The 25,262-nt window shown below is 36.2% G+C and overlaps 1 protein-coding gene across 5 annotated transcripts in view; it reads left to right on the forward strand.

The window, feature by feature from the left end:
* FKTN (fukutin) overlaps positions 1 to 25,262 on the forward strand; it is an 88,795-nt gene that overhangs the window by 22,157 nt on the left and 41,376 nt on the right. For 4 of the 5 annotated variants that reach the window (XM_022600134.2, XM_089913491.1, XM_089913493.1 and 1 more), the window contains 4 exons: positions 1,847 to 1,906; positions 5,702 to 5,905; positions 18,239 to 18,516; positions 19,197 to 19,329. In XM_022600134.2, coding sequence (XP_022455842.2) covers positions 1,847 to 1,906; positions 5,702 to 5,905; positions 18,239 to 18,516; positions 19,197 to 19,329 — 675 coding nt within the window. The other variant, XM_022600137.3, reaches the window with a different exon arrangement.

Consider the following 25,262-nt stretch of genomic DNA (forward strand, 5'->3'; position numbering starts at 1 on the left):
ACAAGTGGCTATATTATAGAATTTGCAATCTTTTTTCAAGGATGAGGATCACAAAGCTGCCTCTGATGTTGTTTTGTAAATATCCTTGGTATATTTTCTTTGTAAAAAATTAATTTATTATTCAAATATAGTTGATTTACAGTATTATATTTGTTTCAGGTGTACAACATAGTGATTCAATATTTTTATAGATTATACTCCATTTAAAGTTGTTACAAAATATTGGCAGTATTTCCCTGTGCTGTACAATATATCTTCATAACTCATTTATTTTATACATAGTAGTTTGTGCTTCTTAATCCTCTACCCATATCTTGCCCCTCCCCACTTCCCTCTCCCCACTGCTAACCACTAGTTTGTTCTTTATGAGTCTGTTTATGTTTTGTCATATTCATTCATTATTTTTTAGATTCCACATATAAATGATATCATATAGTATTTGACTTTCTCTGTCTGACTTATTTCACTAAGCATAATATCCTCTAGGTTCATCCATATTGCAAATGGCAGGATTTCCTTTTTATGGCTGAGTAGTATTCCAGTATGTGTGTTTGTGTGTGTGTGTGTGTGTGTGTGTGTGTGTGTGTGTGTGTATGCGCCACATCATCTTTTTCCATTCATCTGTTGATGGGCACTTAGGTTGCTTCCAAATCTTGGCTATTGTAAGTAATGCTGCTATGAACATTGGGATGTATGTATCTTTTCGAATAAGTGTTTTCATTTTCTTCAGACATATAACCAGGAGTGCTCTTGTTGAATCCTAGAGAAATATTCCTTGGTGTTAAAATGTTACTGTTTAAGTTGCAGAGCTTGTGAGGAGAGACCAGTTCTGGTTCTACCTTAATCACTCAGTATACCTTTCTTCCTTCCTTCCCTCCAATTAGCAAACTGTTATTAAGCATTTTACTAGTTGTCAAGCACTATGCTAGATACTGGTGATACAAAGGTGGATTGGATTTGGTCCCTGCCCTTGCGTTTACAGTTTAATGGGGAAATGAGTCTCCTGTTTAGGAACTTGGAGCACACTTCATTTTCAGGGTGATAATATTTTTACTGCTTTTCAAAATCCTTCCATCTAACAGATAAAGAGCACATTCAAGGCATAAGAAACTTCTTTGAGCTTGAAACATTCTTCCTCTTGTCTCTAGACCATCAGACATTCTTTCTCCTGTGACTTTCAAAGTGTTTTGGTGATTAACACATGAAGAACTGATAATACTTTTTTCCTTCTGATTCTCTAGACCTGAATGTTTTAAAAAATATTCTTTAAAAAATAACTCAACATTTGCATGTATGATATATGTTATGAAAAGTGTGGGCATTGGAGCTCTCTGTGGAACAGAAATAATAATGCCTACTTTGCAGGATAGTTATGCGAGATAAATGAGAATACATAATTCATATGTGGAAGTACACTTAGAAGCTGCTCAATAATTATTATACTTTCTTATCACTTTGCCAAGGTCTGCAAACACTAAGTCAGTGTGTGGAGGTAAGCTGAAGTTAGGGATATGGAGCTAAATGGATAAACACTAATTCTAAAGAGATAGCAAAGAGTTTACTATTCATTGATGGACATTAATTGGTTCAGAGATGTTGACCATATTTATTTACTTAAGTGATGACACTTAATTAAATTATAGCAATCTGTCAGTGTTTTCCGTCTTGGGTAGTTGTATTATGTACTTGTAGAATTCTTAGCTCATGACTGTATGAAAATAGGTATTTAGATAATGCTTTTTAATGATTATGAACCAGTTATATAGATTGAATCATACCTACCCTAAATGTAATGTTGCATGCTGGGCTTTGAATTTACTACAATTTTTTTTTTTAATCTTCCTAGAATGGAGCTGGTTTATCAAAATCCAAAGGAAGCCGAATTGGATTTGATGGCACACAGTGGGTATGTATGATAATCAAGAACTTCCTCAATTGCCATGTTCATTTAGTTCATTCATTTATATACTTAATAGGTATTTGTTGAATGATGACAATGATAATAGCTAGCTTTGTGAAAACAGGTAGTAGGTGATAGAAAGGAAGAGGCAGACCCTGTGCCAAGTGCTTTACATGCAGTATCTCATTTAGTCCTTGTGCAAACTTTAAGAAGTCAGTACATATGTTTATCCTCAGTTCATTTAGAAAGATTAAGGTTGGTTGGCTAATAAGTGGCTGAGTCCAGATTCTAACTGCTTGCCTCCAAAATCCTCATTCACTGAGCTGTGGTACTTCCCCAAGTGAATAAATATGTGAATCAGAATTGAACCAAGAATAAAGGTAAATAGGAGTACCTATTTACCTAGTAAATTTACCTAGTAAATAGGAGTTTAGGAGTAAAAATCTATTCAACATGTTTTCTTTTTTTTTTGGCTGTGCTGCAGGGCTTATGGGATCTTAGTTCCCCAACCAGGTATCGAACCCGGGTCCCCCGGCAGTGGAAGCACAGAGTCCTAACCACTGGACCACCAGGGAATCCCATGTTTTCTTTTTAAGATAAGGAAAATTAGCAATATGTACAATAAATCCCTGTTTCACAGCCTGTACATTTATACAATTTATAAAATATATTTTCTTTTTTCTAATCAAATTTAGAATGAAAAACAATGCTAAAAAATTACATTTATCCTGTTAGCATACATATTGGATATGACTAGTTATTTCTTGTGGATACACTTCAATCTTTGGCTTCTCTTTAACCAGAGACATGAGAGGCTTTAGATTAGAAGTGAGTTTTCAAATCACCAAGCAGCTATAAAGTAGTGATAATTTTAGGTCATTGCTGATACCAATTGGATTTGAACTATTGTTTAAAAAGTAAAGCCTGGGATATCCTATATCAGGCTCCTCAACTATCAGGTCTAGAAGTATCAATGTAAACTTTTAATTTATTAAAAGTAGCAGTTCTGCTTTGCGAACTTAGGGTAGTCTGAGGGGAAAGGGAAGCCCTATCTCTTTCATTCAGGGAATGACCCTTGAGGTGGGAGAAAATAACAGATTGTTTTAAAAGGGTTGACTTCCAAGATAAATGAGCAAAACATTACGGAGCAGCTTACTACATTCAGTGAGTTCTCTTTGTTAATTACATTGCATGGTACTGAAAATCACTCTGTATAATATTTGCAAAGTCATAGGGAAGGGAGAAGTAGTACTAAAATACTTTTGTTCTAATATTTTAGAAGGAATGAAAAAGTGAAATGTCATCAATAGATGTGATACTGAACCCTGATAAAATCCTAGAATGAGTTATTAAACAGATAATTTGAGGGGCTTAGAAGAGAAAATATGATGATTATTAGGAACTAGGTGTTCACTAAGAGCATGTCCTGCCAAGCCCTTGTAGAAGAATGGACTGTTACAGTCTCATTGTATCCTTTTTTCAACAAGACGTTTTTCTTTCCTGTAAACAAAATGAATTACTGAAGGTCAGATGATAATAGTCATGTTGATCAAGAATTAATTGGATTTAGAGTCAATTGGACATCTATGTCCAGGGAACCTTGATGATTGCATTGATAACAACCTGGAAGGCATATTTAGAAGGTGAGTTGTAGAATCTCTCCTTGACCCTGCCCTAATCTATATTTATATCAATAATCATAATGAAACTGTGTGTTCATCAAGTTGAAAGAGATTCATTCAACAAACACCAAGCTGAAAGAGATTCATTCAACAGACATTTATTAAGCACCTTATATGTACTAGTATCTGTCATCTCATCATCTTCCTTCCTCTTTTATTCTCCTAGTGTAAAGCACAGAAAGTAATAGCCATGAAAGAAAAAATTTTTGATAAATTAGGCTCTCAAAATTTAAAACTTCTGCTCATCAAAAGCCACCATTAAAAAATGAATAGCTAATGCCACAGATTACAAAATATTTGCAAAACATATATCTGATGAAAGATTGGTATCAAGGATAAATGAAGAACTGCAATTCAGTAATAGACTTTTTTGTTCATAATCTTTATCAAATTCAACAAGTGTTGTATTCCTGATTTGCTAAGAGGTTTTAATCATAAATAGATATTGAATTTTGTCAAATATTTTTTTGTGTTGAAATTATCATAGAGTTTTTCCCCTTTACTCTGTTGATACGGTGAATTTTATTGATTGATTTTCAAATGCTGCCTTTCATTCCTGGGATAAACCCTACTTGGTCATGATATTTCCTTTTTTTTCTTTTTTTGGTCCTTTTTTTAAAAACTACAGGAATTGATTTTTTAGTATCTTGTTAAGTATTATTGCATCTGTGTTCATGAGGGATGGTGGTATATAATTTTCTTTTTTTGTAATGTCTTTGTCAGGTTTTGCTATTAGGATTACACTGGCCTCATAAAATGAGTTTGGAAGGATTTCCTCCTGCTCAGTTTTCTGAAAGAGTTTTTGTACACTGGTATTATTTCTTCTTAAAGCTTTGATAGAATTCACCAGTGAACCATCTGAGTCTAGAGTTTTTTCTTGTTGTTTTGATGGCAGGTTTTTTTTTTTTTAATACATAACAAATTCAATTCTGTTAATAGTTATAGGGCAAGTCAGATTTCCTGTTTCATCTTGTGGTAGTTTTCTTAATCATGTTTTTAAAGAAATTTGTCCATTTCATCTGTTATTGAATTTGGGGGCATAATTGTTTATTCTAACTTTTTACTTAGTTGGCTTTCCCACTAAGAGATGATAAACTCTTCTAGAATAGAGATTATTATATTCTTGGTATTTGCATAATATTCTACATTAAAAACAAAGGATAAGAGACTGATTCCTGCCTTTATCTCATTTTTTAAATTTTTATAATTCTTGATACTCTATTTATTTATCTTGTATATGTTTTTATAAGTTTCCTCAGATTTTTTAAATAAGAATTTATCCTTAATTCCCTGAAACATCTTTTTTTGATGGCATACGTCCCTTTGAAATCATTATTGCTTTCACTAAAGTAGGCTTTTAAGCAATAACGTATTTCAGTTATTCTATTTAACTTGACTACACTTAGGTATTATTTACTCCTAAGTGTGATTGTTGTTTCAATTCTAATTTTGAAATTTATTTTTTCCAGTAGGGTGTTCTGCTTACCGCTCAACAGAATTATATTTTTAAATATTACAGTATTATTAGAAAAACAAACTGTAGATAGGAATGGTCAGGCAGGCGATGTATTTTAGTTTGTCTTTTGACTGGCAAGATTATTAAGCAGTATTTCAAATACGAAGAAAAGTGGCACATACAACTGATTTTTGGTTTCAGAAAGGTTGACATGACTGATTTTTGAAAACTGAAAAGGCTGGTATTTCCTGTCCCACTTTTGCTTGAAAAGATTTAGCTACTACCAAGGGAATAATTTGTAAGCCCAAAGTTCTCATTTCAGATACTACTTCCTCTATGAAGATTTTGTTATCCTTTTGATGTACAGTTAATTAGTAGCTATTTTTCTGTACTTTATAATATGTTGCATATATTTTTACTATAGCATATTTTACGTTGTATTGTAAATATTTGTTCATCTTCCTCAGTAGACTGTGTACTTCTTGAGAACAGGGACAATGTATTATTTATTTGTGGGTTTTATTTTTTTAGCAAAATAATAAACATGCAATCTACTGAGTAAGCAGTCTAGATACCCTTATAAAATTAATGAATAAAAATTTAATAAGATAAATTATTGTATTGGTTTAGAAGAATTAAGGGGATTCTTTTCCTCTCAAACAGCGCACAGTTAAAAAATTTATTATGCTAACATCCAGTCAAAATGTACCTGTGTTCCTTATTGATCCTTTGATTCTGGAATTGATTAATAAAAACTTTGAACAAGTCAAGAATGCTTCTCATGGCTCCGCTTCAGAATGCAAGTTTTTCTGTGTTCCAAGAGACTTTACTGCATTTGCACTACAGTATCACCTATGGAAGAATGAGGTAAGATGATTTGCTTTCAGATAATGGAGTGTCTTTTACAAAACAGTATGGGATTAAACCAATTTAAACTGTAAAACATTTTAAAATTTTCATAAAGACTTTTATAGATTGTATCAGGAATACTTTAAGCAATAAGTAACAATACACAATAGTGGCTTAAGCAAATAGGGGACTTATTTTTCTGATATAACAAGAGGTTAAAATGTTGGTGGCTGTTGGTATTAGTGGAGCTGTCCACTGAAGTCAGCATGTGCATCAGTGAAATTCTTTCTGCATTTCTCTCATCCTCACAAGGTAGCTGTTGTAGCGCCAGGGTATCATAGTGACACTATCTTTTTTTTTTTTTTAATTACTAATACTGGTGTTTATTATCACCACAAACAAGATGAGAGTACCATTTTTTTGTACCTTTTTAAAAACTGACTTTTTCAGCCATTGCATGAAGAGCCATCTTTTATGTCAAGTTATATACATGAATAGGCCAACTGTGTCTCATCCAAACTTTGTCCAAAATTTGGATATCTAATCATTCTTTTTTTAAATTTCTTATAAGTCATCAGTGTTATACACGTCAGTGTATACATGTCAATCCCAATCACCCAATTCATCACACCACCACCCACACCACCCCACCGCTTTCCCCACTTGGTGTCCATACATTCGTTCTCTACATCTGTGTCTCAATTTCTGCCCTGCAAACTGGTTCATCTGTACTGTTTCTCTAGGTTCCACATATATGTGTTAATATACGATATTTGTTTTTCTTTTTCTGACTTACTTCATTTTATATGACAGTCTCTAGATCCATCCACGTCTCAACAAATGACCCAATTTCGTTCCTTTTTATGGCTGAGTAATATTCCACTGTATATATGTACCACATCTTCTTTATCCATTCGTCTGTCGATGGGCATTTAGGTTGCTTCCATGTCCTGGCTATTGTAAATAGTGCTGCAAGGAACATTGGTGTGCATGTGTCTTTTTGAATTATGGTTTTCTCTGGGTATAGGCCCAGTAGTGGGATTGCTGGATCATATGGTAATTCTATTTTTAATTTTTTAAGGAACCTCCATACTGTTCTCCATAGTGTCTGTATCAATTTACATTCTCACACACAGTGCAAGAGGGTTCCCTTTTCTCCATACCCTCTCCAGCATTTGTTGTTTGTAGATTTTCTGATAATTCCCATTCTAACTGGTGTGAGGTGATAGCTCATTGTAGTTTTGATTTGCATTTCTCTAATAATTAGTGATGTTGAGCAGCTTTTCATGTGCTTCTTGGCCATCTGTATGTCTTCTTTGGAGAAATGTCTATTTAGGTCTTCTGCCCATTTTTGGATTGGGTTTTTTTTTTTTTAATATTGAGCTGCATGAGCTGTTTTTATATTTTGGAGATTAATCCTTTGTCCATTGATTTGTTTGCAAATATCTTCTCCCATTCTGAGGGCTGTCCTTTCGTCTTCTTTATGGTTTCCTTTGCTGTGCAAAAGCTTTGAAGTTTGATTAGGTCCCATTTGTTTATTTTTGTTTTTATTTCCATTACTCTAGGAGGTGGATCGAAAAAGATCTTGCTGTGATTTATGTCAAAGAGTGTTCTTCCTATGTTTTCCTCTAAGAGTTTTATAGTGTCTGGCCCTACATTTAGGTCTCTAATCCATTTTGAGTTTATTTTTGTGTATGGTGTTAGGGAGTGTTCTAATTTCATTCTTTTACATATAGCTGTCCAGTTTTCCCAGCACCACTTATTGAAGGACTGTCTTTTCTGCATTGTATATCCTTGCCTCCTTTGTCATAGATTACTTGACCATAGGTGCGTGGGTTTATCTCTGGGCTTTCTATCTTGTTCCATTAATCTGTGTTTCTTTTTTTGTGCCAGTACCATATTGTCTTGATGACTGTAGCTTTATAGTATAGTCTGAAGTCAGGGAGTCTGATTCCTCCAGCTCCTTTTTTTTCCCTCAAGACTGCTTTGGCTATTCGGGGTCTTTTGTGTCTCCATACAAATTTTAAGATCTTTTGTTCTAGTTCCATAAAAAATGCCATTGGTAATTTGATAGGGATTGCATTGAATCTGTAGTTGCTTTGGGTAGTATAGTCATTTTCACAATATTGATTCTTCCAATCCAAGAACATGGTCTATCTCTCCGTCTGTTGGTATCGTCTTTAATTTCTTTCATCAGTGTCTTATAGTTGTCTGCATACAGGTCTTTTGTCTCCCTAGGTAGGTGTATTCCTAGGTATTTTATTCTTTTTGTTGCAATGGTAAATGGGAGTGTTTCCTTAATTTCTATTTCAGATTTTTCATCTTTAGTGTATAGGAATGCAAGAGATTTCTGTGCATTAATTTTGTAACCTGCAACTTTACCAAATTCATTGATTAGCTCTAGTAGTTTTCTTGTGGCATCTTTAGGATTCTCTATGTATAGTCTCATGTCATCTGCAAACAGTGACAGTTTTACTTGTTCATTTCCAATTTGTATTCCTTTTATTTCTTTTTCTTCTCTGATTGCTGTGGCTAGGACTTCCAGAACTATGTTGAATAATAGTGGTGAGAGTGGACATCCTTATCTTGTTCCTGATCTTAGAGGAAATGGTTTCAGTTTTTCACCATTGAGAATGATGTTGGCTGTGGGTTTGTCATATATGGCCTTTATTATGTTGAGGTAGGTTCCCTCTGTGCCCACTTTCTGGAGAGTTTTTATCATAAATGGGTGTTGAATTTTGTCAAAAGCTTTTTCTGCATCTATTGAGATGGTCGTATGGTTTTTATTCTTCAGTTTGTTAATATGGTGTATCATATTGATTGATTTGTGTATATTGAAGAATCCTTGCATCCCTGGGATAAACCCCACTTGATCATGGTGTATGATCCTTTTAATGTGCTGTTGGATTCTGTTTGCTAGTATTTTGTTGAGGATTTTTGCATCTATATTCATAGTGATATTGGTCTGTAATTTTCTTTTTTTTGTAGTATCTTTGTCTGATTTGGTATCAGGGTAATGGTGGCCTCATAGAATGAGTTTGGGAGTGTTCCTTCCTCTGCAATTTTTTGGAAGAGTTTGAGAAGAATGGGTGTTAGCTCTTCTCTAAATGTTTGATAGAATTCACCTGTGAAGGCTTCTGGTCCTGGACTTTTGTTTTTTGGAAGATTTTTAATCACAGTTTCAATTTCATTGCTTGTGATTGGTCTGTTCATATTTTCTACTTCTTCTTGGTTCAGTCTTGGAAGGTTATACCTTTCTAAGAATTTGTCAGTTTCTTCCAGGTTGTCCATTTTATTGGCATAGAGTTGCCTATAGTAGTCTCTTAGGGTGCTTTGTATTTCTGCGGTGTCTGTTGTAACTTCTCCTTTTACATTTCTAATTTTATTGATTTGAGTCCTCTCCCTGTTTTTCTTGATGAGTCTGGCTAATGGTTTATCAATTTTGTTTGTCTTCTCAAAGAACCAGCTTTTAGTTTTATTGATCTTTGCTGTTGTTTTCTTTATTTCTATTTCATTTATTTCTGCTCTGATCTTTATGATTTCTTTCCTTCTGCTAACTTTGGGTTTTGTTTGTTCTTCTTTCTCTAGTTCCTTTAGGAGTAAGGTTCGATTGTTTATTTGAGATTTTTCTTGTTTCTTATTTCTTATAGCTTGTATAGCTATAAACTTCCCTTTTAGAACTGCTTTTGCTGCATCCCATAGGTTTTGGATCGTTGTGTGTTCATTGTCATTTGTCTCTAGGTATATTTTGATTTCCTCTTTGATTTCTTCAGTGATCTCTTGGTTATTTAGTAACGTATTGTTTAGCCTCCATGTGTTTGTGTTTTTTATGTTTTTTTCCCTGTAATTCATTTCTAATTTCTTCGTGTTGTGGTCAGAAAAGATACTTGATATGATTTCAGTTTTCTTAAAGTTACTGAGGCTTGATTTGTGACCCAAGATGTGATCTATCCTGGAGAATGTTCTGTGCACACTTGAGAAGAAAGTGTAATCTGCTGTTTTTGGATGGAATGTCCTATAAATATCAATTAAATCTGTCTAGTCTGTTGTGTCATAAAGCTTCTGTTTCCTTATTTATTTTCATTTTGGATGATCTGTCCATTGGTGTAAGTGTGGTGTTAAAGTCCCCCACTATTATTGTGTTACTGTTGATTTCCTCTTGTATAGCTGTTAACAGTTGCCTTATGCATTGAGGTGCTCCTGTGTTGGGTGCATATATATTTATAATTGTTATATCTTCTTCTTGGAGTGATCTCCTGGTCGTTATGTAGTGTCCTTCCTTGTCTCTTGTAACGTTCTTTATTTTAAAGCCTATTTTATCTGATATGAGTATTGCTACTCCAGCTTTCTTTTCATTTCCATTTGCATGGAATATCTTTTTCCATCCCCTCACTTTCAGTCTGAATGTGTCCCTAGGTCTTAAGTGGGTCTCTTGTAGAGAGCATATATATGGGTCTTGTTTTCATATCCATGTAGCAGGCCTGTGTCTTTTGGTTGGAGCATTTAATCCATTCATGTTTAGGGTAATTATCGATATGTATGTTCCTATTACCATTTTCTTAATTGTTTGGGGTTTGTTTTAGTAGGTCCTTTTCTTCTCTTGTGTTTCTCACTCAGAGCAGTTCCTTTAGCATTTGTTGTAGAGCTGGTTTGGTGGTGCTGAATTCTCTTAGCTTTTGCTTGTGTGAAGCTTTTGATTTCTCCATCGAATCTGAATGAGATCCTTGCTGGGTAGAGTAATCTTGGTTGTAGGTTCTTCCCTTTCATCACTTTAGTTATATCATGCCACCCCCTTCTGGCTTGTAGAGTTTCTGCTGAGAAATCAGCTGTTAACCTTATGGGAGTTCCCTTGTATGTTATTTGTCGTTTTTCCCTTGCTGCTTTTTTTTGTGTGGTACGCGGGCCTCTCACTTTTGTGGCCTCTCCCGTTGCGGAACACAGGCTCTGGACACACAGGCCTAGCGGCCATGGCTCACGGGCCCAGCCGCTCCGCAGCATGTGGGATCTTCCCGGACTGGGGTACAAACCCGTGTCCCCTGCATCAGCAGGTGGACTCTCAACCACTGTGCCACTACGGAAGCCCTCCCTTGCTGATTTTAATAATTTTTCTTTGTCTTTAATTTTTGCCAATTTGATTACTGTGTGTCTCGGCATGTTTCTCCTTGGGTTTATCCTGTATGGGACTCTCTGCGCTTCCTGGACTTGGGTGGCTATTTCCTTTCCCATGTTAGGGAAGTTTTCGACTATAATCTCTTCAAATATTTTCTCTGGTCCTCTCTCTCTCTCTTCTCCTTCTGGCACCCCTATAATGCGAATGTTGTTGCGTTTAATGTTGTCCCAGAGGTCTCTTAGGCTGTCTTCATTTCTTTTCATTCTTTTTTCTTTGTTCTGTTCCACAGCAGTGAATTCCACCATTCTGTCTTCCAGGTCACTTATCCGTTCTTCTGCCTCAGTTATTCTGCTATTGATTCCTTCTAGTGTAGTTTTCATTTCAGTTATTGTATTGTTCATCTCTGTTTGTTTGTTCTTTAATTCTTCTAGCTCTTTGTTAAACATTTCTTGCATCTTGTCGATCTTTGCCTCCATTCTTTTTCCGACGTCATGGATCATCTTCACTATCATTATTCAGAATTGTTTTTCTGGAAGGTTGCCTATCTCCACTTCATTTAGTTGTTTTTCTGGAGTTTTATCTTGTTCCTTCTTCGGGTACATAGCCCTCTGCCTTTTCATCTTGTCTGTCTTTCTGTGAATGTGGTTTTTGTTCCACAGGCTTCAGGATTGTCACAATCTATCTTTTGATGGAAAATTTTTCTCAGGAGCTTCTGGTAAACTGCTTATAGCTCACTGTCTAGAACTATATTCATATGTCTCCGTGTTGTGAAGGTGGCTAAAAAAACAGGTATTTAGCATTTTCATCAGTGTAGGCAGGCAGGTAGGAAGGGATTTGGTGTTGTATTTTCAGTATCTGCCACATAAGGTATACATGAAGGTAGTATTCCTCGTCTATAGCACTATTCTTGACAGTTTGTAAGTGCATAGGACTTGTTTGATACTCGAGTGGAGTGCTTCTTATGTGTATCCAAAAATTCAAACTTATATTTTCATCCTTTTTAAATGGTTACAAAGCAAAGGTTAGATAGTAGTCAAAAAAAAAAAAAAAAAGGTCTCAACCAAACATGTCAAAAATTTGCTTACTCCTTTATTTGGAATACCTCTGACTTTTCAGTTTCACTGTTTTTCATTCTGAGGAGTTATTCAAATAAGAGTAAGAAAATTAGCATCAGATTAAATGAGCTCAACTATTTAGTCAGCCACCCATGATAGATGTGCACTAGCTCTGCAGTGGATCTGTTTTAGTTGCGTTGACCCCTGATAGGTGGGGCTTATGTTCCAGGGTGACGGTATGGTCTGGCAGAGCACTATAAGCTGCATGTTTCCTTGATTACCCAGACTCTTAGACAAGGTCTCAAGAGAGTGAGTTTTGACTTTTTTCTGCCTATGGTTCTTCCCAGGCAGTGATGCAGGTGATGAAACAGATAACATGTTTATATAACATGATGTTTGTTTGCTTGTTTTTTTTTTTTTTTTTTTTGCGTTACGCGGGCCTCTCACTGTTGTGGCCTCTCCCGTTGCGGAGCACAGGCTCCGGATGTGCAGGCTCAGCGGCCATGGCTCACGGGCCTAGCCGCTCTGAGGCATGTGGGATCTTCCTGGACTGGGGCACGAACCCGTGTCCCCTGCATCGGCAGGCGGACTCTAAACCACTGCGCCACCAGGGAAGCCCTGTTTGCTTGTTTTTTCGTTCCTCCCAATTTTATATTGATATTTTGAAAATATTTAAACTTATGGAAAAGTTAGGACATGGCATTTTAATCAAAAGAATACTAGTACTAGGTTTAAAAAGTCAGATAGTAAGGCAAAGCTCATAATGAAAAAGATCAGTATCTGACTCTTCTTTCCTCCCCAGCCCTTATTCCCACTCTTAGAGCCAACCACCTTCAACTCTCTCTACCTTGTTTATCTTCTCCTTTATAAATGAAATGTTTATGCTTCTATTTTTAAAATATTTCATATTTAGATTATGAATTATGAGAATTAGAATTTGTCTCATGTAGACACACGCACACACACACACACACACACACACACACACTCTTCTCCCATTACCATGACTATATCATATTTTGTAGTTAAATCAATAGTCAATGTTTATCTTACTATGAATATATAGATAATCACATGAATGCTACCTAGTTTACTCTGAATATTTTCCTTTTCTTATATGACTCTCTTTCTCTTTTTTTGTTTGCTAGTTTTCTATATATTTATCAATAATCCATGTATGAACTCTGCAGCAGAAACAAAAAACTCTCAGTAGGATCAAATACATCAGATCATTTCTCAGTTCCTTTTTTTTTTTTTCTGGAGACATCCCTCCTAGATCTCGTGGTCTTTCTGCCCTAATACAGTCTGATCTGCTCTGCAGATGCTGTTGTGTAACTCCTCTTCACAACATTTTAGGAGTTCTCTTCGGAGAAAGGTTGAATGGGAGGTTGAAACCTTGCATATCTGAAAATGTTTCTTTTTACCTGCACGTTTGATTTCTAATTTGCTCCTGCTGTGTAACAGTTGTCCCCAAATTTAGTGGCTTAAACAACAACCATTTATGTAGGTTATGATTCTGTGACTTAGCAATTTGCATAGGATTCAGCTGGGCAGTTCTTCTGGTCTCAGCTAAGTTCACTTATACAGCTGCCAGTCAGCTAGGCAGCTCTGCTTCTTCAGGATGGCTGGCTGTCAGATGAGGCTGTGGAGGTGCCTGGGCTATGTGTCTTTCATCATGTAGGTTAGTCTAGGCTAGTCAGAGAAAGCAAAAGCATGCAAGGTCTCTTTACATTGTTAAAATATGAAGAGTTCTTATCCATGAACATGAAATATATCTCCTTTAATTTAGGTGTCCTTTGGTGTTCTTTAATAGAGTATATTTTTCTTACAGATTTTGTGCATCTTTGTAAGATTTATTTCTTGCTACCTTATAGTTTTATGTGCATGGGGGGGTGTTAATGTAGATACTTTTCCTCTTCTTTTGCCAATTCATTATTATGTGTGAATTAGAATGCTGTTGTCTTTTGTGTTTTGATCTTGTTTTCCAGCAACTGTACTGAACTCTGAACTCTATAGGTAAACTCCAATAGCTTCTCTCTCCTCCCTCAATCCCCTACCTCCTTTTCCTCCCTCTCTTTCATTTTCTCTCTCTTTGAGTGTAGGTCATTGTATTCTCTGCACAAAAAGATAATTTTGTCTCTTCCTTTCCAACTCTTATGCCTAATTTCTTTTTCTTGTCTTATTGGTTTAGGTAGGACCCCCAGGATAATGTTGAATAAAAGTGTCTTTCTTTCTGAACTTATTACTTGGATGTTGGACTTCCAAAGTTTCATTTTCTTATCTTTGCTCTCTGATTTTTTTCATCTCTTTTGTTAACTGTTCTACTTTTAAACAAAATCTTTAACAATGCCATTGATTTTTTTCATATTTTGCTTAAAATTTAATATTTTTATTTTCTAAAAGCTCTGTGTACTCTGTTTCTTATAGTAGCATTCTTATTTTATGGGTGCAGTTTTGTCTTTTTCCCTCTTCAGATTTTAAAGGTTTATTGTTTTTCTTTTTTTTAACTTTTTTTTAAAATAAATAAATTTATTTATTTATTTATTTTTGGCTGCGTTGGGTCTTTGTCACTGCACCCAGGCTCTCTCTAGTTGCATCAAGAGGGGGCCAACTCTTCGTTGCAGTGTGCAGGCTTCTCATTGTGGTGGCTTCTCGTTGTGGAGAACAGGCTCTAGGTGCATGGGCTTCAGTAGTTGTGGCACATGGGCTCAGTAGTTGTGGCATGCGGGCCCTTAGAGCACAGGCTCAGTAGTTGTGGTGCACGGGCTTAGTTGCTCCATGGCATGTGGGATCTTCCCGGATCAGGGCTCGAACCCGTGTCCCTTGCATTGGCAGGCGGATTTTCAACCACTGCGCCACCAGGGAAGCCCCAAGGTTTGGTGTTTTTAAAAGAAAGTCTTTTGCTTTCTACCGCATTTTGTTTTTGAAATTCCCTTCTTTGTGGGTGTTTGGGTTTTGGTATGGTTATTTTATTTTGTCTGTTTTTCATGATACAGGTTTTCTATAGTGTTCATTGATCTTTGTTCATATTTAAGAATGAGGCACTGAATACCAATTGGAAGCTTTTTTTTCTGGTTAGGCCTCATTAACTGGTGGACTTCACTATAGGGTAATAAGAGTATGCCAGCTTTTTCACTGCAGAGACTCCTAAATGTCAGTATTTGTAGGTCATTCCTATTGGACTGTTTGAGTTCCTCATAGAAAAAGCCTACAAAACTTATAAACCTTTTTTACAACAAGTATTTTATCATTCCTTTATTTTTCCAAAACGAAGTCTATAGAAATTATAACTTACCTACATACATAATCTCCCAAATCCGGTAATGTCTCTACTATAGTATAAAGTAGAAATGAAAGGAAATGTATATTTCAGTGTGTAAATGCCCAGGCATGACTACACTGGAAGACATAAGGAAGTAATTCAGATGCTTGCACTTATCCTACTTATTTAGTAGGACCACTGAATGTGATAACTTCCAATATAGACTCTATTGTGAATGATATTGTTTTTAGTAATATAGTTTTCCAAAACAGTAAACAAGTTTCCAACAGCAGAAAAGTAAAATTGTCTCTCCTTTAACATGGCGATTGTATTCCTCGGAAATGGAGGCTCACATAATTACAAATACGTTTTTCACTACGTGACTATCTGATAGAACATTTGAAATTATGCAGGACACAGGATAGATTTCCATATTTTGGATTTTAGGATGTCTCGTGTACCTGGCCTAGACCTCTAAATGCCAGTTGTGTCCTCAATCATTATGATAACTGAAAATATCTCCACGAATTTCTAAAATGTCTCTTGGTTACAGTACTACTTGCCTTGAGAACCAGTACTTTAGAAGAAAGAGAATATGCCATAATTGGCAAAACCAGAAAGACCAGAGTCAGAAGCAAAAGGTCAGCAACACCCAGAATAAGCACACAGGGTCATGTTTATCATTTTACATAAATGACATCATACAGAGCCCTTGGGTAGTCCTCCCAACACCTTCTCCCAAGGTAGAGCTAATTTATTAGATCACCAGATCTAATTACTATAGACTTAATTTACCTGTGATTTTTCTTTGTTAATATCATTACCATGAAGTGAGCAAACTACTGCCAAGGCAACTGGGAGTAGATGTGTGCAGTACAGTCTTGAGCTAGGCCTTTGCTCCATTTGATTAGAGCAACTACTTTGTTCTTGACTTTCCTCTGCCATGATTATGAAAAGGCAAAGCCATTTCATAGTTCTGCCTATTTTGTCTGTCAGTCTTTCTTCCCACAACCCAACGTCTGATTCCTCTTCAAGTTCTGTCTGGCCTTTTAAATTTTTCCCAAATTTACCAAATTATAATGCTTTTCTTTCATCCTGTACAGTAGATTCCTTCTCTGAGTTGGCCACTCTTACACTCAATCAGTACTTTCCACCTCTTAGGTTTATGAAAAAGGGGAATCCTACAGTTGATAATTCTAGTATAAGGAGTACCAAGGTGAAATTGTATTAGCCAGACTAAGTTACATTAGTTGCTACTAAAAACAACCCGAAAATCTCATTGGCTTAGGGCAAAAAAGGAGTAATTGTCTCTAGACAAAATCCAGTGTGGTTATTCTTGGTCAGCGATATTCCTGGATGACTTTCCTCTAAGCAGTGACTTAGGGATGCAGGCTGTTTCATTTGTATGGCTTCCCCATCTTGTAGTTCTTTGCTTCCCTACATACAGATGGAGGAGGGAAAGCAGGGAAGGTCTTATGGGACATTGTAAGGCCAGGCCTGGAAGTGGTATCTGATACTTCCATCCACATTCCTTTGACCAAAACACGATTTCACTCTATATCCAGAAAGGAGAAGACAGTTGTTACTGATACTGGTTAGCATTCTTTACCAGAATGGTCACTTTCTCTTGTTTAACAGTATAAACAACAACAACAGGTATCTATTGAGCACCTGCTGGTACTAGCCACTTGGTTGATTCTTAAGGTTGAGGAACTTTCAGTCTATTAATGGAGTTTAAACAACTAAAAAACAGTACAATCAGTACTATGATAACGGTTTGTGTGTATTATAAGAGCATAAATGAGGACACAGCTAATCCAAATGACAACATTCAAAGACAGTAAGTGATGTAAATAAAGTACTCTTGAAAAATGTTTATGAATGCTGTGGCTCGTAAGACTTTCAGATGCACTTCCATCCTTTAATAACTTTAATGTCTGGTATTACCACTTTATTTTCCTTAACTGTAGACTAGGTATAATATCGTCCTTGCTGACCTCACATAATTTCTATGGACATCAGATGAGATAATTAATGTGAATGAGCTTTGTACACATTATATAAATATAGACTTAAAGAAATAGTATTGTAGAGTAGAAAGAACCTTGTATTTGGTTAGATAAGACCTAAATGCTGGCAGTGGCTTTGCCTCATTAATTTTGTTTCTTTGGACTTCTGTGAGTCTGTTTCTTTATCTATAATATCTGTGCTCTATAAGATAGATGTCATATGTAAATGCAGTAATGTTTATAAAAGTTCTTTGGAAACTGTACATTTCTATTCAAACATAAGGTGTTCTTAATAATTAATACTGGTTAATCATCTAAAGCACTGGTGTCCAGATTAGGATTAAAAATCTACCCTATAGATTAATCTTGTTACGTGAGAGTTATACTATAACTAATGCTGTTGGAAAATGCACCTTGTTTTATAGTATATCTCAGTCTATTTTCTAATAATGTGCATTATGATAGGCTTCTATTTTAGTAGCAGTTTAAGGTGTTGGGATATAACTATGAGATGAAAACCCTGCTTTTATGAAGCACTTTTGAAGGTTATTAGAAGTGAAATTGAGAATTAGAGGTTTAATTTTAAGTGCTATCCTTATATTAACGTTTACTTTATAGATACTAACCAAAGAACACTATAATGAGTGGGCATTCTCATTCCAAGGAAGAAATTTGTGTTAATTTTCATAAAGAGAGTCTTTGAACATGTCTTCCATGCTATGTGGTTTCTCTTTTTGGTACTTTCCTTTATTCTCCCACTACCACCTTTCCTTCCCCACCTTCATTTTTTAATCTTCAGGCAAAGAGCAGATTAGGACAAAAATATGTATGACTTAATTCAGTGTAAGAATCATTTTAGTTTCACTACTAGTATTTGGTTTTAAATATTCAAGTTTGATGTTTCTTTGGTTTTAGGAAAGCTGGTTTCGGATAGCTGAAAATATGGGATTTCAGTGCCTAAAGTTCGAGAGCAAGGACCCTCGGCTAGATGGGATAGACTCACTTTCTGGAACTGATATCCCCCTGCACTACGTCTGCACATTGGCCAGTCATGCTGTCCACTTGGTGGTCTTCCATGAAAGGAGCGGCAACTACCTTTGGCATGGCCATCTACGGCTCAAAGGACACATTGACAGGAAGTTTGTTCCTTTTCGAAAGTTACAGTTTGGTCGTTATCCTGGAGCTTTTGACAGGTAATTTCAGGGTCTAAAGGGGAGATGTGAAACCTGTCTTGTTCAGTCATGAATTCTTATTCTTTCTTTTACATTTAGTAATTAAATCTAAAATGTAATTCATGTAAATCAGTTTTGAAATGTAAATATTCAACAGGAAGCAACTCACGCACATGTGCCCCAGGAAATATAATATATATCTGAATGTTCATAGAACATTGTTCTTAATGCCCCACACAAAATGTATGTGCGCATAACGAGAAGAATCGTAGGGCAGGGAAACAAGGAACTCTGAACTCGCGCTCTGTGCAACAACAGAGATGAATCCTACAATGTTGAGTGACAAAAATAAGGCATAAAAGAATACAAATCTTTCTATATATATAAAGAGTTCAAACACAGGGTAAAGTATGTTTGTGGATTTACATACTTAAAAGTAAAAGTGTTCAAAATGTACAAACTTCCAATTATTATGAGATAAATAAGTTCTGGAAATCTGATGTACAGCATGGTGACTATAGTTAACACTGCTGTGTTGTATATTTGATAGTTGCTAAGAGAGTAGATCTTTAAAAATGATACCTGAGGTAATTGAAGAAAATATGCTTGATGTTTAACTATTTGCTTATATTGTATATTTTGAAGAGGCTGCCAATATTCTGAGTTAAATCCTTATAATAAGTCTTAACTTTTGTTTTCAGGCCAGAGTTACAACAAGTTACTATTGATGGATTAGAAGTTCTCATTCCAAAAGATCCAATGCACTTTCTAGAAGAAATACCACACTCTAGATTTATCGAGTGTAGGTATAAAGAAGCTCGAGCATTCTTTCAGGTTAGAGATAACCAAATATTGTACTTTTCAAATTAAAGGAAGTGTATGTATAATATTTCTTGGGGGGGGGGAATGAAGGAACTTATGGAAAGTAAGTAAGAAAACATCTTTTCTGATTTGTCTGTTTTCTTCTAGATGGTTTCAATTTTTTTTAAAGTAGATTAAACATTAACCTTAAGGAACAATTTCTTCCCCAGTTGAATGGTTTGATATCTATGGAGACCTTGTTTCATTTGGAGACTTTGACAGGTTCATCACTGGCCTCCGCTTTTAGTTAGGATAGCCCATGAACTTTATAAAGATGGTATATTCTGTTCTTGAAGCAATCTGAGTAGGATGAAGCCATGTAGAATATGGACCATGCGGATTTAGAGAGGACTTCATAGAAAATACAGTTTTTCTCAGAGGGTTGGCACTGAATATGAATTTTTTGTGTTTTTGAAGGTTTTTGAAGATAAATGCTACACAAAGACCAAGTGCTTTTGAACTCTACTTTATTCTGCTGCTTTAGCTTTCTACTCAATAAACATTTATTAAAAGCCAGCTTCCCAGGAACTCTCCTGATCCTGGGGGATATAAAGATGATTTTAAAGGACATGAAAGTTCAGCTGTAAGAAATGACATGAAAGAGAAATACAGTGAAATCAGTCAAATATATGGTGGGGTTTTGGTACCCTAATTTTTCCACTTGCCCTTTATTTTCTGGGGTTCCCTTCCAAGAAAGCTGTGTACACAAGGATAGGAGTGGAATAGGAAAATGAAGTACCAGCTGTATCATCACTGGCCAAATGCCCAGCACCCACAAATGCAAGGTTTTTTCTGGTAGGCTGTACTGGCACCCAGGGCCTAGACCTGACAGCCTGGGTGGGCCTTCCTAGCCCTGTTCCCTTAAACCTATAGTTATGTGACTGTGAAGCATACCCAGTCAGCCTCGTGGATGAAAAGCTGGAAAACCGCATGTGTGGCTGGGCCAGCAATATTAGGCAAGTGCTGCCCATCATATCCCCACCACAGAGTAGTAGGAAGCAGAAGAGATGCAGACTGGTGCTTGCACTTGACCACGCATTCACTGTTCCTGCCTCAGGGGAGTTTTTTTCTGGTTGCCACCTCTGTCATAGCAATTATCACAATTAATTGTGAATGTCAGTCTTGTCCCCCTACAAGATTATGTGAACTTCTTGATGGCAGGCATCTTATTTTACTCACCTCTATAGCCCCAGTATCTAGCACAGTAGCTGGCGCAAAGAAAAGCTCCTATAGTGATGGAAAAATGCATGAAGAATAAGGTGCTCATCCGAATCAAATGGTTTCTTTCCAGGACACTTATTAGAGCTACTCTATTACCTAGCAAGCATTTGCCCAAACTCATTTTATTGAACTTTGTGAGAAGGCAGTGTAAGATGTTTCAAGATATTGAGAAATCATGAGAATAGTGTTATATTTTTTTAATTGCATATTTTCACTTTTGCTTTTTAGATTTTAAGGGCAACCATTCAGTCAGCATTAGAGTAAAGAATATGGATGACAGATGCTCAGAGGGCTAATCAGCTTATCATAGCCTCATACTATTGGTGCTTAAAGTACCATCACATAGCAAGGCTATAATGCTATTGAGAGGTTTCTCTTCATAACAGGATCAAGTGGAACTTTGTATTCATTCTCTTTTTTTTTATGCTGAATCTTTTTTTTTATTTATTTTTTAATTTTATTTTTGGCTGTATTGGGTGTTCGTTGCTGTGCACAGGCTTTCTCTAGTTGCGGCGAGCAGGGGCTACTCTTGGTTGCGGTGTGCGGTCTTACTGCGGTGGCTTCTCTTGTTACGGAGCACGGGCTGTAGGCTTCAGTAGTTGTGGCATGCAGGCTCAGTCGTTGTGGCACACGGGCTTAGTTTCTCTGCGGCATGTGGGATCTTCCCGGACCAGGGCTTGAACCTGTGTCCCCTGCATTGGCAGGCGGATTCTCAACCACTGCGCCACCAGGGAAGTCCCAAACTTTGTCTTCATTCTTCATCATGTTATTTGTGTCCTTCACTAGTAGCAAGACAGACTCGTGATTACTGATTTATTTTCCTCTTCTGCTAATGTACTGTTATTACTGATATAGAGTACCTAATGGGATTGATAACTTTTTTTAATCCTTACCCTCGTAAATGTTTCATTCTTCATCATTTCTTACATTATAACCACAGGAAGGTCAGTTTTCAAATTAAGGTGAACATACATAACTTTGAACACTTGATGGCGCCAAACAGTCTTAAATACAATGCCTGGTGTTAAAAAAAAAAAAAAATCAATGAATCTACTAGATCTCACAAAGCAGCCTCCTAACTTTCTTTCTTTTTTTTTATAATAATTTTTGGAAACGTTTTCAAACTTTCAGAAAAGTTACAGATGCAATACAAATAATTCTTTTTCCTGAACCATTTGCAAGTAAGTTGTCAACATCTGCCCCACAACTTCAAATAATTTAGTATTTCTTGAAAACAAGAACATTGTCCTACATGTCTTAGTACAAAAATCAGGAAATTAATATAAAGATTATTACCATTTAATCCTCATTCAAGTTTTGCTAATTATCCCAATAATGACTATTATAATAAAAGGATTCTGTTCAGAATCACATGTTGCATTTAATTTTTCTGTCTCTTTAGTTTCCTTCAGTCTGGAACAGTTTCACAATCACTTTTTAACTTTTATGACTTTGATACTTTTGAAGATTACAGGCCAGATATTTTGTACATTGTCCCTTGTTTGGGGTTTGTTTGGTTTTTCCTCAAGTTAGATTTAGGTTATATACCTTTAGTAGGAATAACACAGAAGTGATTCTGTGCTTTCACTTCATCCTGTCGGGCGCTGCATGATTTTGATTTGTCCCATTACTATTGACTTTTACATTGATTACGTGATTAAAGTGCTGTCTGCTGGCTTCGCCCTGGTGAAGTTTCTATTTTTCCCTTTGTAATTAATAGGTATTTGGCATGAAGGTACTTTAAAAGTCTGTAAATATTGTCAATATCTTCCTCAAACTTTCAAGTTTCTTTGTTTATATCAATATGAACTCATGATTTCCTATTTTCTTCAATGAGTTATAGTGCACTATTTTCACGTTTATTTTGATCCTCAAACTGTTCCATATTTGGCCAGTGGAAGCCCCTTCACGTGACTTCTGTGTCTTTTTGACATGTCTCCATCATCTTTTGAGCACCTTCTTGCTTTTTGGCTCAAGATATTCTAGGTTCATCTTGTAATTTCCCTGCTACAATCCTGGAATCAGCCATCTCTCTGGATACTGATTCCTTTTAGAAGCCAAGCCTGGATGCCAGGTTTGCTTGCCTGCAGGGCCTCTCAGTGACAGGAGTAGAGTGTGTGTGTGTGTGTGTGTGTGTGTGTGTGTGTGTGTGTGTGTGTGTGTGTATTTACTTCTGTATCTATCACAATCCATGAATCCACATTGATGTCTTCAGTCTAATTTATATTTCAATTAAACAGCATAGGGTTCATTTCCATATTTGTGACTCCCTTCTCAAACAGTGAGAAACCTGACTTATATTACCCTTAATATATTTACTTATTTGTTCAGTCTCCCATTATTTCTGCTGTTCCCTCTCCCACATGGATGCTATCCTCATCCTGCTTAGGTGTTGCTCTCCCCCACTGGGCTACTCCCATATATAGACACACTTCTCATCTTGCTCAGGCTCTGGCTCCCCACACTGGACTCTTCTCCATGTGGATGCCCTCGACGCCTTCTCAGGCTCCAATACCCATGCCAGGCCACCACTGTGTGCTTTCTTGCTCTGCCTCATCTAATGGCTCTAGCTTAGAAGAGTCCAGGGAGGGAAGGAGAACAGAGGGGAAGTGCTCTCCTGGCTTACTTTATTTACTTTAATTATTTTCTCAATCTACCAAGAAGTTTAGGACTAGGATAATACACATTTTCCTGCACTTGATTTTGTTTCGGCAGTAACCATCCAAAAATAATTGATGAGCTTCAGTTTGTTGAGTTCCAGTAAAAAACTAGAGGGGAGTATGGAAATATCTGGACCCCTGGCCCAGAAATATCTAGAAAGCCACATTCATATCCTCTTTCTTCTACTAAGTTGCTCTGAGACCTGGGGCAAATTTCTGAGCCTTAGTTTCCTCATCTGTGAAATGAGTGGACACCTTCTGTCATTTTATTGTTTTTCATCTATATTTTGGGGAAAGATTTGGGGAAAGGTTGCCTGAACAGGAAAGATCATATGGACTGATATTTAAATTAGGATTTAGTCTTTTTCTAAGAGGCATGGTAATCCCAAGATTTATGTGAGACATTTTTAAATGAAAAAAAGTATGTATAACTATAACTTTTAAAGCCTATAACAGATGTATAAGGTATATAGGTATATACATGTTTATACTTTAATGCATATGAGGGTCAATTCTAAGAAATGGAATTTCTGGGAGTGTCATGTTATTTATTAAAGGTATGTCAGAGCTGGGAGTGTGTCTATGCAGGGGCAGCCTCAGTTGGACATAATTGTCAGAGTAATGTTTTTGTAGAACACAAAGTTTTCATTTCTGTTACTTAATTTGATCCTTTCAGTTACTCTGTGAAATAAGCCAAGGATTCACCATTAACTGATAAGAAAACTGAGGTTTCAAGATGTAAGTTACATAGTCATTATTGGCTGAGCATGGAGTAAATTCTGGGTCTCCAAATTTCTAGCTCCAGGCTTTCTCCCCTACAAAAGGGATATGAACATGCATCTCTCATGCCAATCATATGTTCTAAGAGAATTGTGGCTCTGAGGATGTTTTCATATTGAAAAGATCCCACATACTTTGTGTATTCTGGAGAATGTAACTTATCTTCAGGAATCCGTCTTTTTTCCTAGGGATACTTTTTGCTTGAGATATATGGTCCTTCTAGGAACTATATTTCCTCCTGCTATATTGTAAAAGAATGCCAGGATATTTTAAGATATTGTGGGATGGGAGGGGATTAGGCAGTTATTTACTCATTTACGCATTTATCAATATGTGTTGCTCACATATTATATACCAGGCACCATTTTCAATTTGTACATACAGTGATGGAGAGATTCAGTACTTGCCTTAAAGGATTCATGTTTACAGCCTATTGGAGGAAATATAAATAGAATCAGCAATTAGAATGAAATATGATAAGGGGGATGGGTGAAATAGGTGAAGGGGATTAAGAGATATAAACTTCCAGGTATAAAACGAATATGTCATGGGGATGTAATATACAGACTAGGGAATATAGTCAGTAATATTGTAATAACTCTGTATGATGACAGATGGTAGCTAGAGTTATCATGGTGATCATTTTGTAATGTATAAAAATATTGAACACTATGTTGTACACCTGAAACTAATATGATATTGTATGTCAATTACAATTCAATTTTAAAAAAAGACTTTGATCTTTTGTTCTGGAACAAAAAGAATTAAATATGATAAGAATTATAATAAAAGTATATATAAATGGTAACTGTTATAAGGTCACTGAACAGATTATTTTATTTGTCTCTGTCTATATCTAGTACCAAACGTAATTTCTTGCTCTTTAAATGTTGAGCTGAAGAGGAGCCCTGGGAGAATAAAACATTTGTGTTCCTGGGAAAATCAGGGAATGTTTTTCAGAGGGTGGAACTGAGACCTGAAAGATTTTGTTAGTCAAGGGCATTTCAGACAGAGGAAACATGTTGACACAGAGGCTTGAAAAGTTGTGATATATTTGGGGAGTGAAATATGAGAAGGGTGGAGATAAGGCTGGACCAGTACTCTGGCCCTAAACACAGTGTCCTTGTCTGCCATGCCAAGTTTAGATTTTGTCCCGTAGGTAGTGAAGCATCAATGAAGAATTTTCAGTGCTTTCTTCAGTTCCAGAACACCCTAAAAATGAAGAAAAGCAAAAAGACTATAAGT

This window comes from Delphinapterus leucas, chromosome 6 (genome assembly GCF_059928025.1).
Source record: "Delphinapterus leucas isolate spDelLeu-1000000601 "Yukka" chromosome 6, BTC_Dleu_Yukka2, whole genome shotgun sequence".
Taxonomy (NCBI): Eukaryota; Metazoa; Chordata; class Mammalia; order Artiodactyla; family Monodontidae; genus Delphinapterus; species Delphinapterus leucas.